This window comes from Ambystoma mexicanum, chromosome 11 (assembly GCF_040938575.1).
Source record: "Ambystoma mexicanum isolate Mex_15411 chromosome 11, UKY_AmexF1_1, whole genome shotgun sequence".
In the NCBI taxonomy this organism is placed as follows: domain Eukaryota; kingdom Metazoa; phylum Chordata; class Amphibia; order Caudata; family Ambystomatidae; genus Ambystoma; species Ambystoma mexicanum.
In genome coordinates this window covers 1,351,935,087-1,351,949,938 of record NC_090934.1, presented here as the reverse complement: position 1 = coordinate 1,351,949,938, position 14,852 = coordinate 1,351,935,087, and the positions used below count along the sequence as shown (strand labels likewise).

Genomic DNA, 14,852 nt, shown 5'->3' with positions numbered 1-14,852 from the left:
TGTAAATGTTAAAGAGCATAGCCGCTAACAAACAACCCTGTTTAACGCCTCTATTTATTTTAATGAGTTTAGTTAGTCTGCCCTCGTTATCAAGCTGGCACAAACCGTATTATTTTGGTGAAATATGACTAGAATTTCCAACAACCATTGAGGGCATTGAAAGTGGCGCAATATTTCCCATAATTTATTGCGTTTCACCCGGTCAAAGGCACTACTAAAATCAAAATAGGTTACATATAGTGACTAAATAGATTAAAGTTTAGCCTTAGTCATAATAGCGTCAAGAAGACGGATGTTGTCAATAGTGGAACATCAGGACCGGAAGCCAGATTGAAATGGGTGGAGAATTTGGTTGCCATCAGCCCAAGATTGCAAGTAGGACAGTACAATGGAGGCAAAGATTTTACCTGTAGTGTCAAGTATCGATAAAATACAATAATTTATTGGTAGTTGACGTGAGCCTGCTTTATACACCGGTATCAATATAGACTTGGACCAGGAGTCAGGGATAGACTTTTCCTGGCATACCTTTTTTATATAGCGATGTTAAAATATTAGACCAGGTGATGGGGTCATTATTGACTACACAGGAAGCAAGGCCGTTTGGGCCAGAGGCCCTAGTGTTAAGTTTAACAATGATTTAAGGGGCCAAGGTCCCTCAGAATTCAAATTTGGCTCAAGAATAGCAGCATTCAACATAGTCTCAGCCACGAAATCAGCCCACATAGATTCACCAATTGCATTAAGTGGCCGGGACAAATCATTTGACTTAATCTTATTCAAAAGTTTCCAAATGGAGCTGTAGTTCCCCTTTTGCATGGTATTAATCAGTGTTTGCCATTTCATATTCAATTTACCTTTACGGTTACGTTTGCACCAACCACTATATATGCATTAGTTAATTTTTTCTTTCGGAGCAGATATTCATCCCAACAAATAGGTAACCTCTTTAATGCTCGCAATTCACGGCGATGAAGACGCCTCACTAACACCAAGTCTCTGTCATACATAGTCTGACAATGTTTCCCATTAGCTATAATGGCGTGCCCAGGTGCAACTGCTAGTTCCATGGTCCATTGTTTGATAATTTGTTCAATATCATTACTATTAAGTAAGTCATTGATAGAAAGCGACATTCTAATTCTTTTGTTTAGCTGTCTAACCTTGGCATCATTCCATTTTATGCGAGTACCGGAATTAGATATACCAAGGTTAGTAGGACCACGGTCAAAAAGGCTGGAGGTGGAAAGATTAAGTTTGTTTAACGGGGACATGATCACTGTAGACAGAGGTACATAGTTCCAAATCAATGATATAGGAGAGAGCAGGAATATTACCACAACGATAACCTAATGGTGCAGACTTATTGCCGCTGGACCAGGTACATTTTCCTGGAGTATCACTTATGGTACTGCCATTCAATGGCCAAATCTCCCACTCTAGGAAGAAATTAGACCAAGAACGCCCTCTGCCATTACGCTTGCTTTTGTACATAACATTAGTTTGAGAAATATTATTAAAGGTCATCTTCATTGTTGAGGTCCCACAATGTGCGTTGAGATCGCCCCTAATTATAACTATCTCATTTCCACTAATCATCAGCCAACTGGTTAAAAGTTCATCAAGGCTGTTGTGGATAGTATTTGTGCAAGCTGAGGACAGAGCATCATAAATGTTAACATATAACATGTTAGGAGTATTTCTGCCCATTTTAGCCTTAACTTCAACAGCTAGTACCCATTCATTGCCAGTTACTGTAGAACATTAATTAGCATAGAAATCATGGGAAACTGCAGTTATAAGGCTACCATAGGGGCGCCCTTTAAGTCCCTTTTTTGCAGGACGCTGAAAGATATGGTGGGAGTCTTTACAAAAATCATACATGAGCCATGTTTCCTGGAGCAGAAATATAGGAATCTTAACTAATGATCCAAGGGAACCACCAGTTTTCAATAGATGATTGTGGCCTCTTGTATTCCATGATATTGCTTCCAACACTCGTGCTTCAGGGCCCTCATGCTTTCCCAACAGATTCTTTAGCCATTTCCAGCCTGCTTGATTTTCCATGTCCTTCACTGGGCTAGCAGGAGTATGAGATTTTTGCTTCGGTTTTGTCGTTCTACAATGTACACATGAATTGGACATCGATATTTCAGGAAATGGAATATCCATTTCATACCCAAGAAAGTTTATGGAATCCTCCTGTGTGTGAATAAGTGACGCAGTTGCAGGAAGCATACAATGAAGTCTAGAAGCTGCGCCAAACTGGCGCTTAAATGGCTGCACAAATTCAAAGTCACAAAACTGTATGTATTCTAAGGGCAGGGATCTTGGTAAATATTTCAAGTATGTGCATTCTATTCAGGGGATGCTTGGTACACTTATCTGGCCGCTCACTAATAATGACTACTCTGTTGTTAAGTAGTTCTTGATTAGTTTTTAGTTCTTCTGTTGACGAGTCGACTGCCTCACCAACAGAATTACTAATAATTGACTGATGTGTTAGGGTGGCCACATGCCTCAGCTTCATCTTTCAAGGTGTCATTGGAGTCGGAATCTTCCTTAACTGTGGGTTCCTCCATCTCTGAATGACCTTCAGAAATTAACCAGCTGGATAAAGTGCCGTGTTGGACCGATTGCCTTTTCTTCTTTCTTTTTTCACGTTTGCAAAGGCGTTTTGTTATAATTTTATTATTCACAATCATTGCAATAGTAGAATTCAAGGGCAAATGATCATTATCCGATGTTTCATCGATACAGTGTTCAGCAATCGTAACATCACTTTGTGTTTACGAAGTCCAGCTAGCTGTTTTCTTTGTTTACTTGGAGGATGTACATTAAGGGACTCCGATATGTTGTAACAGTTGTTAGGTTCTATACTTGGTATAGGCAAGACAGTAGGAGCAGGTACGGTAGCCATTTCCACTGTGGGTTTTTGAATCAAATTGTCATCAGTGCTCGGCCGGGCTTCCATTTTTGACTGCATTGGAGATTCAAGCAGTAAACTATTTTTTTGCGTTTAGTAAGAAGTTTGATCCTTGAGTTTAAGATTTTAAGAGCAAAGTGAAGAAGGCCAATGTTGAGTTATTTTCATTTGTTTGCACTTTTGTTTTAACTGGTTCAGTCGCACACCCATCGGATATATCAATTATTTCCACTTGTTCATTTTGGTGCGGAAGCTGGTAACTTGAGATACCTGATAACGGAAGCAGGGACTGAGTGCTAGACAGTCAGGGATGGTGGTGATTGTTTTCAGCGGTGACAAGTGTAAGTGCTGATGATTTATCAAACATATGTTCAGCCATTGCAACTTCAGCCTCAACAGTTTCCCTATTCGTTCCGCACAGGCGTTAATAAAGTTCTAATAATGAATTGTCATCAATGACATCTGGCATAGGTCGCGGGGAGGGTATTTCCATTGACCCTAAGTTGGGCGGATGAACATCAACAACCACAGTCGAACACTGTGGAGGTGAATCAGAGCTCAGGGTAACAGTTTCTTTACCAGAGGGTAGAGGACCTAGTGTATCAACATTTTTTAAAGATGCATTATCAATTTTAAAAAGTCCGTAATTTGGACAGATGAGATTGAGCGTGAAGATTTAGCTAATCGAGGCAGCCCGGGATCATATCCATGTGACGAGAAACACTCACTCTATCCAATTTACTAAGTGCGTCTTTATTCTCTTGCCGATAGCTAGAGTTTTTACTATATGGCTTCCCCTTGCGTAAATTATAATGCCTCGTTGTGGGGGCCGCTTTACCAGGCATCTCTAAGATCTCTAACAAGAAGAAAAGGCGCTTACCTCTTCACAGCCGAACACGGCCACACACACTGCCCACACTCCACTCACGCTCTGCGTGGGGCTATGGGCTTATAGTGTGTTCACAGGCCGGCAAGAAAGTCTTTCAATGGAAAGGGAAGAGAGACTTCAACAGCAAAATAACACAGAGAAAAATAAAATCAGCTGCAGCTCCTCTCAGGTCCAAACACATATGGATATGTCTAAAATGAGGAATCCGTGGGAGGAACTTCCATCTAAAAGAACATTACAAGGGGTTAGTCATCTTCGCTCCTTTCCTGGATGATCAGTAAAGATGTGACTTTCCTTTTGGTGAACCTTTGGTGATACATTCTTTGTAGGGCAGTAGGTCTGGCTGGCTATTCAATTTGATAGAACCCTTTGTTGAGCCACATTGAAGAGAATAATTCATGTTTGAGACAGTTGTCAGTTTAGTTTGATGCTAGCTTTGTGTCAGATTCTGAGGGAGTTGGTGGAGGGTAAATGAAGGTCTGGTGGCATGAGCATGTCTAATGTCAGAGGACTGGAGGTTTGTCCCTAAAATTCCTGCAGCCATTTATCTGGGAAAAACAGCCGTTTGCCTTTTTGTTTGTTGATTTTCAGTGATATGTATTCAATTTGGATAAGCTACTCAGGCGCCATACCCTGCTCATTGGGGGCACTGGCCATAAAACAGGACCAGTGGCCATTTAGAGGGCAAGTATGTTGGGTTTGTGATTTGGCAAGGCATCTATGCAGCTCTTAGGAGAATCTGGCGGCTCGGCAGACTTGCTTTTCCTAGGTAAGATGTCTCCAAGTCATGGCACCAGGCCAGACTAGTGTACCACATTGGTTTGTTTAGAATTTTAGAGGGATGGGTCAAAGACCCTTCCACAATGCAAACAGGCACTGGACATGCCTGGATCAGAAGGGTTTGAAGATCAGCAGGGATGGCCAAGCCCCTATTAATTGTAGCTGCAGACATTCCAAGTGGGAATGTTGGGTGGCTCAGGTAGCGTTGCCGGTTGGGTACAGGTGATACAATACTATATATCGTGAAGAACAATTGACATTCAGTGAAAAAATGCTGTAGTGCAAAAGACTTGTCCAACCTGCCACCTCCATGCACTGCTCATGAATCCATACATGCCAACCAAAATAACCTAGCTTTAAGCAAACCTTCATCCAGACTTAAACTATGATATAGACTTAAAAGAAAAATGTGTATGGTTTGTTTGCATGTCATGTTAGGGCCAATATAGAAATACAATTCTCACATAAATCCGATTTCCCAGCGGAATTCTATATGGCGTTCAGTGCCAGCTGTCGTCAGTCGGTCTGAGAGCACCATAGCATCTCCTGAGCACCATAGCATCTCCTGGTGACTATAATGGCTTTTCTGAGTCTGGAACCTAATGGAAATGGATATTTTCTGTTGGCCAAAGCTTGTAACCATCTTAAAGGACAATTACAAAGGTAAGTAATGTGTTCATTTCTCCAGCATGGGGTCTGACATGGATTCACATGCTCATGAATATTCCCTGTCGTCAGGCTGGGAATCCTTGGTAAAAGAAAAAAATCAGTTTACTTTCTGAACTGTCTTTCTCCTAACCAATCACTGAGCTCTGGGTCATACTGCCCCTAGCCAATGACTACCGTCTACCTAAGCCGCTCCTATGGCAGCCAACTTCAAATTTTTACCGAACGTTCGATTGTTGGTGGTCTGCATGCTTAGTTCCGGAGCTTTTACTGCGTTTATCGCTTTTTGGAAGTGTTACTCTATTTTTCGGTCAATCAAGCACCTGTGCTCCATCGATCAACCTTCTGATTAATGGGGACCTGTTTTTCGGATTCTTAAGCGCCCCTGAAGCGTGGATTTCGTTGTTACTTCGTGGAGGCTTCCAGAAGATTCTTCAAGGCATACACTGTGTGGATCAGGGCAGAGGTGAAGGATTCCCCCTCTTTTCAAGCTTTGTACCGACTGCGGTCTGTGGAATGTTTATATGGACGATAAGTTTTGCAGTGCCTGTACCCGACGCACACGGAGGAAGATTGTGCATTTTGCTGTGAAATCTCTACGCGCACGTTGAAGGATCAATGTAAGCGGCTGAATGAGTGGCTGCAGGCCAAGGCCTCTGCACTGGGTGGGCCCCAGGAGCACGCCTCTCCCGGATCCGGGAAAGCTGAGTGAGCTTCTAAGTCCTTTGAGGGTGCCCCTCCCGCTGGGGCCCAACAAAAGGCCAAGCACTGGGAGTCCACTGCCACCGGGAGCGCTGTTGCAGCGGGCTCCTCGGTGGCCAGGGCGCGTCCGACATCTCCAGCTACTTCAGTCACCAGTCAACGCTCAGGATCTTCGTCCAAGAGGAAGTCGGACCATCCGGGCAACCTCAAGGTGGCCCTGGAGACGGCCAAGGAGAACCCAAGGTGACAGAGAAGGCCAAGGGGGACTGAGACTCTGACCCACCCCTAAGGAGAAGGCCAAGCAGGACAAGGCGTCCCGGACGACCTCGAAGGCCAAGCAGGACAAGGGGCCGGTCCCGACTGTGAAGACCCAGATACACCCGACGAAGGCTCTGCCTTCCATCGAGGTGGTGGCATCCCTTTCGAAGGCTGCGGAGGTGGACCCGAAGGGCGCCCTGCCGAAGGCAAGAGTGTCCCTCCCTGCCAGGAAGGGAGTCTTCATTCCAGCCCATTGAGAAGACCCTGGAGAAGATGCCGGTCATCTCCCCGAGACCGTTGCCTCTGGACGTGAAGAACGTGGGGGAGGCACAAAGGTCCTCCAAGGCACGGATATCTCCTCAGAGGAGGAACTTGTTAACCTTCAAACCATCTAGGAGGGCGATGAGGGAAATGTCAGGGTCGCAACCTACAACGAAGATACCGTTGAGAAAGGCGACAGAGAGCCTCGGGATGACAAGGGCCTTGGCTCTCTTCCTGCGCCCCAGCTTCCTATTTGCCATCTGCCTCAGCTGCCCCCTAGAGACCACTTAGTGGACATTCTCTCTACTCTGCATACACTGGTATCCGAGATACGGAAGAAGATGCCGGCTATGTTGACGGCCCCGTCCACGTCCCCGGTAACGCCCGACCCTGTGGCGACAGGGGAACCACCGGCCAAGAAGAGGAAGAGGCACCCATTGCCTCCTTGCCACCCTTCGCCGCCCACTCCTCCCTCGAGGGATGAGATGTATCCTGACACGACGGGCACAGACAACCACGGTGGGATGGCGGACCTACCGTTGCCTCCGCCCAGATCCTCCCCGCGGTACGAGATAGGCTTGTTCCATTCAATGATCTCCAGAGCTTCGGAACTCTTCCAGCACGTACCAGAAGAGGAGGGCTTCTTATACCAGCATTGTGAGGCAAAGAGAAAGACTATCCTTTTGGTCCCACTCCTGGATGACATTTGGAACAAAGGCCTGTCACTCATGAAGAACCCTTCTACGGCCCCAGTAAAGAGTGACCGCCTAGAGAAGAAATACAGGGTGCCGGACTCTGCGCCCAAGTGCTTGCAGGCCCAACCGTCACCAGACTCTGTGGTCTCTGCGGCAGCCAAGAAGTAGTCGTCAGGCGCTTCATCTTCGTAGGGTCCACCGCTCCTGACAGCGAGGGGAAAAAGTTGGACGCTAGGGGACAACAAGTTATCTACTCTGCAGCGACGACCATCAAGGCCGCCAACGCCCTCGCTATCGTAGCGCGCTACGGCTGAAGCTCCCGCTCCTGCTAGATTTCCTACCTGACAACAAGAGGTCAGAGGCGTTGGAGATTCTGTAAGAAGGCGTGGTGGTTTCGGACCACGCCATCACAGTGGCCACGGACCTCGCTGAAGCGGGGTTCCTCCCGATGGGCAACAGCGTTTGCCTTCCTCGCTGTGGCTGGCTCAAGGCCACCAACTTTTGTCAGGAGGTTCAGACAAGGGTTTTGGACATGCCCTTTGACAGTGATGATCTTTATGGGAAGGCTATAGATGAGTCTCTACAAGCCATCAAGGAGGACACGGAGATTGCATGTGCCCTGGCCATGCTACACAGTGACAGCCGTCCTTTCAGTCAGGAGGCAAGTCTCCCTGTTCTTCGAAGGGTTATGGTGGGTTCTCCTCTTCTTACCGCCAACCCTCGACCCAAGAGACCAACAGGGGGCGCTCCAAGACCTTTGGTGGAGATCGCCGACATCGCCTGTGCACACCAGTGGGAGACCGGCTGGCGAACTTCGTCAGCGTGTGGAAGACCATCTCCACAGACGGTTGGGTGCTGGCCGCCCTCACCCACAGACGCACCTTAGAGTTCCAACAGAAGAGCCCCCAGATACTACTGGTGGCCCGGCAGGAAAACCGCATCCCTCAACTGCTGTTGAAGGTTCGGGCCATGCTAGAGAAAGGGGCGATAGAGCTGGTTCCAAAGCCACTCTGGAGTGTATTCAAGGTACTTCCTAGTGCGAAAGAACACCGCGGGGTGTAGGCCCATCTTCGAACAATGCCGTCTAAACAAGTACATCAATCGCAGAAAGTTTCGGATGGTCACCCTTCAACACGTCCTCGGACAACTGGAAGAGGGAGACTTTGTTGTCGTTGGACCTGGAGGATGCATACTTCCACATCCCCATTCACAAGGGACACCGCAAGTTTCTGTGCTTTGTCATTCAGGGGAAGCATTACCAATTCAAGGTCCTGCCCTTCAGATTGAAGTCGGCGCCCAGAGTCTTCACCAAGTGCCTGGCACCGGTGGTGGGCCATCTGCGACTGCAAGGGATCCACGTCTACCCTTACTTGGACGATTGGCTCGTCCGGGCCAGCTCAAGGAGCATCACTGTTGACCACACTGCGAGGACTGTCCGCCTACTGACAGATCTGGGGTTCTTAGTGAATTATGCAAATTCCTGCTTGACTCCATCATAGGACGCGCTGTTCCTGGGATCTCGGCTCAACATGGTGTCATGCATGGCGTCACCGTCGGAGGAGAGTGCGGCGGCCATCCTGGGCAAAGTGCAACGGCTGAAGATCACCACAGTGAGGGCCATCATGTCTCCGCTAGGCATGATGTCGTCCTGCATTGATCTCACCCGACTGTGCAGGCTACGGATGCGGCCACTGCAGGTGTTTTTCAACGCCTGTTGGATTCAGGTGTCCGGAAGCTTCCAGGACAAGATTGCTCTCGACAAGGAGTTCCGTCAAGCAATAAGGTGGTTGGGCGTGCTGTCGCATCTGACCGAAGACGTAGATTTCCAGGCCCCACCACATCGGGAGACGTAACGACTGATGCCTCCATGGAAGGATGGGGAGCCCACACTGGAAGTCTTCACGCCAGAGGCCTTTGGCTACCGGAGAAAGACGTTGCACATCAATGTTCTTGATCTAAGGGCAGTGTTTTGGGCAGTGTTTTGGGCCCTCAAATCGTTCTTGCTGTCCCAGAAGGGCAAGGTGCTGCGGGTCTCCACAGACAATACCACCATGATGTTTTACATCAGAAAGCAGGGGGCACCATGTCCCCAGCGCTCTCCAAAGAAGCGCAGGACTTATGCCATTGGGCCATCGCTCAGGAGATGTTCCTCATCCCGTTTCATCTGGCAGGAGTCAAGAACACGGTTGCCGACTCTCTGAGCAGGGAACTTCGCTCGTGCCATGAGTGGGAGCTTTGGCAGGACCTAGTGTAGAACCTTTTCAGCAAATGGGGCAATCCCCAGATCAACTTGTTTGCGACAGCGACAAACACCAAGTGCAGGAGGTTTGCCAGCAGGTTTCCCCAGCAGGGGAGCACGGGGGACGCATTCTCATTCCCTTGGGAAGGCCTCTTTCTGTTTGCGTAACCTCCATTGCCGTTGTTACTTCGTCATTAATCTACTCAAACAGTGCGGGTGCCAGATGATCCTCGTCGCACCGGCATGGGAGGCTGAGTTGATCCAGGGTCTCTGAACCTGAAGGCTTGGCTCCTGCAGCGCTAGAATTTGGTGGCTACGATCTCCCGACGAACTCTCGCCAAGGCTAGAGCATAGTCTACTTTGAAATGCTATGGACTCAAGTGGAAGAGATTTTATATCTGGTGCCATTCCCAGAAGATCGACCCACTGAGGGTCAAGGCCCCTCAGGTACATCCATAGTTGCTGTTTTTGGCCAAATCGGGGCTGGCCCACGCCTCCATCAAGGTTCATCTGGCAGCTATCTCCCGCTACACTAGATCCCCAGGACGACCATCCTTGTGGTGGCACCAATTGGTCAAGGAATTCGTCGAGGAACTATTCCACTCGTTCTCACCGGTGAAGGCTCCAGCCACGGCGTGGGAACTCAATGTGGTGCTTACCTGGCTCATGGGACCCCTGTTCAAGCCTCTGCATTTGGCACCACTCAAGTTTTTGTCGTGTGAAACAGCTTTTCTCGTGGCCATCACCTCTGCACGAAGAGTGGGGGAAGATACAGGCCCTCTCCTGTAAACCACCTTACTTGACTTTCCACGAGACAAGGGTGGTGCTTCGGACGCACCCCTCCTTCATGCCCAAGGTGCCATTGGAATTTCATCTAAACGAGCCCTTGGGGTTACCTGTGTTTTTTCCAACACCTTTGTCGCCGGCTGAAAGGACTTTGCACTCGCTGGATGTGGCTAGAGCACTGAAGTTTTATGTGGCCCGCATGAGGAGTTTCCGGAAAACCTCTCAGCTCTTTGTGAACTTTGGTCTTGTGAACCATGGGAAGGCCCTATACAAGGCTTCCATTTCGAGGTGGCTCTCCGGCTGTATCACCCACTGTCACCGGTTGGGAAACTGACCACTGCCTGGCCATCCGAGAGCCCACTCTACCAGAGCGATCGCTGCTACAATGGCATTCCTGTCTGGTGTGCCCTTGCTGGACATCTGCAGGGCTGCTACGTGCAGGTCAACGCACACCTTCACGAAATTCTACTGTGATGACAGGGATTCCAGGGAGGAATCCAGAGTCGGCCAAGCAGTGCTGCACAACCTGTTCGCTTGAAGGTGAGCCTGGTGATGAGCTAAGAGATGCTTATGTTGAGCCTTGCCACCTCACGTGGTTGTGCATGTGTGTACTGCTATGTATTCTTTATTCATGAGCATGTGAATCCATGCCAGACCCCATGCTGGAGAAGGAACAATTTACTTAACTGTAACTTGTTCTCCAGCATGGATTCACATGCAAATTCTCGCTCCCAACCCCTCTGCGGCTCTTCTCTTTGTCCTACTGCCATTTGTGCTACCAAATCTGAAGATGGCTGCTGGAGGAGGGGTTTAGGTAGAGGGCGGACATTGGCTGGGGGCAATATGACCCAGTGACCAGTGATTGGTTGTTAGGAGAAAGACAGTTCAGAAATGAAACAAACAGATTTTTTTCTTTTACTGAGGATTCCCAGCGCCTAATGGGGTATATTCATGAGCATGTGAATCCACGCCAGACCCATGCTGGAGAACAACAGTTACGGGTAATTAACTTGTTCCTTGCCTCCCTTTTATAAAATCATTCAGTGCCCAAAGTCAGTTTGCCTACTGCCTTGATTAGATCCTCCACATTAGCCAGAGAGGATGTTGCACTTACGTTTTCTCTATGAACTTGACAGTCTGTCTCCTAAATTCAAGAGAAGTAGAATGTTGGGGTTTAAATCTGATGACCTTCATTGAAATTAATAACTTTTTCTTCTTTTTAGTAAAAAAGAGCAAGTGGCAACGATAGAAGACAAACCAGGATGTAGTGAAACCCACATTTCTACCGGCACGGTTGAAAAGAGTGAAGGAAGTGGGACACTTTTAAAGAATAAGCAATGCGACATTGAGGTCTCCCAGACAAGATGCTCAAAGGGACTCCCTTCTGAGAAAGCACCCTTTTCTAATGCTGCTGAACAGGATGATCAGGTTATTGATGACCCACAAAAAGAACTTGTTTGTAATAAAACTGATAAACCAATGCATCAATTTACAGAGACTACAGTGTCAAGAGATCAGATGAAAGAAGCCGAGTTAACTGAAGTAAATTTCGTAGATGACGAGAAGATGACTAAACTTCCATCAGGTGATGTTACTTTTGAGCAGTTTTTAAGAAGAGATGAACCTGACCCGGTCAGTTCGGATACTAGTGATCAAGGCAGTGCACATTTGGAGCCTCTGACACCATCAGAAGTATTAGAGTATGAAGCGACAGAGATTCTTCAAAAAGGCAGCATTTCGCCTTCTGCAGAAAAAGCTGAACTCTCATCTGAGCAAACGGATGACATTCCAGTAGAAAATAGTCCTAGCAAAGCAGATAGAACCATAAGTCCCAAAGAGGAAAGTGATGCAAGCTGAAAGAGCCAAGCTTTTTAGAACTGTTAAATTGTAAATCGTATTAAAACATTGACCTGGTTCTCTCAAGTATGTTGATCAGTACTGATGCAGTGGGAACATAGACACAAAAGGGCTTGATTTTTCATATGAGAATTATACAAGTTAACATGTTAGTTTGAATTGAATTTAATTCCAAGTCTTCACAAAGAAAATGTTGACATAAAATGATAAAATTGACTTTTGTGTTGCGAACAGAAAAACAGTTTAACATCTGAACAATGTTTTTTAAAATGGGTAGATATTATTCTTTAATGGTGCAAGTTAGTTTTAAAAGTGTTACTCCAAAAGAGACCTGCAATAGTACCTGAAGACACAATCCTGTAATGTGTATGTGTTAACTTGTACCAAGAAACATACTATATTCTTTCCTTTTCGCTAATGGAGCATGCTCACAAGGTTGGGGGGCAGTGTGTTGGTTTTAAACCCCTTTTCACAGTGTAAGGCTACTTCGGAGTGTCACATTCCTATCTGTCAGAGCATGTGTACTATTTATGAATCTATGCACCTCTGTACAGGTGTCATCCTGCTGGGCTGTTAGCTTACCTTTAAACTTTCAGTGAAAGTGGAATTACGGTATAAACCTATACATATATGCAGACAAATATATATTTGTGGGGTTTGTTGATGTGCAAGCTGTGCGGAAATGCCCAATATAGTCCTATACTGTACACTACAATTTACCGCTCAAAGTGCTGTAGATTTAGGCTGTTAAGATTTAATGGTCTTTGTTAGTGTTAAATCTATAGGCCTAGTCTTCTAATTAAACCAGAGTATGGTTTTAATGTAGGATATACAAATTAATGAAACTGGAAACCTACTGGCAGTTCCACTATTTTATATCCATTTCTTGCTGGTTATTGCCAGATGGAACAAAAAGTTGAGAGGATTGACGCACATGCTTTTTAGTTACGACTGGTTATGTACATAGAATTTTGAAGTGATTTTCCTTCGTTTTTACAATGTGGTTAGCAGATAGGAATGTGCATTGTAAATAGTAGTAGCTTGCTTTGAGTTAACAACTTTCATTGAAAATGCTCACATTAAATCTCGTAGACTGTGGCTTTGGCTCATGTACGTTAATGGGATTTTCATGAATGTTAGATGTTTTAAAACTGCTGTAAGTAATTATTGCTTTTTTGAGTAAATATTTGCTACAAAAACCATAGATTTTGTGACTTGTTTACCTTACAGATTTCTAAATGATTCTTGGCATGGCAAAGTTCCTGACATTGACCACAAAGGTAGGTGATTGACAAAGGCCGGTAAGATATCATGGTGAGCTGAGCGCTCGCCACTGACATCTGTGTGTAGCCTGCTGATGCAGGTTCGAATCCTGGCAGGGCCAACTCAGCCATTCATCCTTCCGAGGTCGATAAATTGAGTAGCACGCTGTGGGATGATAATTTCATTGGTTATCCAGCGCTTTAATGCCAACGGGCGAATTAGCGCCATATAAAAGCTTGATTATTATTATTCGATAGACCCTCATTTCAAGGGCTTATACACCCAGAAACAGAGTACATATGAGGAATGAAAGTATTAATCACAAAAAAGTATTTAATTTATTTAAAGAGATCTCATTGTGTGGCCGCCTCTGCTGGCTTTTGAATTAGCAGTAAATAGTTGGAAACATAGTACACATGTAAAAAAAGATACAATCCATTTATAAAGTGCATTGTGCAAAAAGTGCAATCCGTATTTCCCATAAAGTGTTCTAGCAACCTTATGTACAAAAATGCAATAACCACTGAATAAATAAGGAAAATACTATATCCCAATTGATTCGCAATCTAATAAAAGTTGTTAAAAACATACAAGCAGGTTCAATTATGCTGCAGTAATGTGGCATATTAAATTATGTCACAGCCTACTATGCAAGATAATAATAAGGTAGAATAAAATTGTCTTCAAATATATTCGGAGCTCTTTCAAAGGGTCTCCTATTTTTCCCTCCTTCCTAGTTTCAACATTTGCCCAATCGGTATCTGGAAATGTTTTCTGCTGGACTGGCTGCCCATGTTGATCACTTCTTGAAGTGCGTGGGTCTTATTGGCTCAAAAGTCGCCCAATACATGGTGTCTCCAAACCTTGTCAGGGAATCGTATTTATCTGTATTCTCATTACAGTGAGACTCGACACATCACTCCAAGTTCCTGTCATTGAACACTGCTTGTTTTTTGCTTTCATCTTCAAATGTGGTTGTTATTTTGATTCTATCTTTTGCTAAATTAAGAAGGCGCATAATTTGTAATTTAGGTTAGAACATTTTCAAATGCATGAGAGTAAGTTGAGTGTCTAGCCTTGGCAATGGATTATTCAGAGGGAAAATGTCTGCGGATTGAGACCCTGGTCTAGAATATTACAATTTACAGAATGCTCATTAGTCAGCATAACAGTAGACACAATGAGTTTCCTCTGCTGAATAGGTAACACAAGCTTTTGAAACTTAAAATACAGATCTGATTCCACCACATGTTTAAAGTATTGCAGCAACTTGTCCGCCTACTGAGTACAGTATTCCTATAAATTTCGAGTGATCTCTCGGCCGAATACAATCTAAACCTGCAAAGCGGTGTACAATTTAGTATTCAAATATAATGGTCACCTTGGGAACCAATGACTACATTAATAGTGGTAATCTTCTGGTTTAATTTACATGAATAACCGTATTGTTCACAGTATTACTTCAATCACTTTTCTGTATTAAATTAGGCAATTGCTTTCACAGTGGTTATCAGTCACTATTCTGTATTT

At 45.5% G+C, this 14,852-nt stretch overlaps 1 protein-coding gene across 5 annotated transcripts in view; it reads left to right on the top strand.

Moving 5' to 3' along the window:
• Window positions 1–13,261, top strand: part of ZNF280D (zinc finger protein 280D) — a 1,333,168-nt gene extending 1,319,907 nt beyond the window's left edge. For 4 of the 5 annotated variants that reach the window (XM_069624893.1, XM_069624892.1, XM_069624896.1 and 1 more), the window contains one exon: window positions 11,426–13,261. In XM_069624893.1, the coding sequence (XP_069480994.1) occupies window positions 11,426–12,059 (634 nt within the window). In that variant the 3' untranslated portion in view covers window positions 12,060–13,261. The remainder of the gene's footprint in view (window positions 1–11,425) is intronic. The other variant, XM_069624895.1, reaches the window with a different exon arrangement.
• Window positions 13,262–14,852: the final 1,591 nt, after the last annotated feature.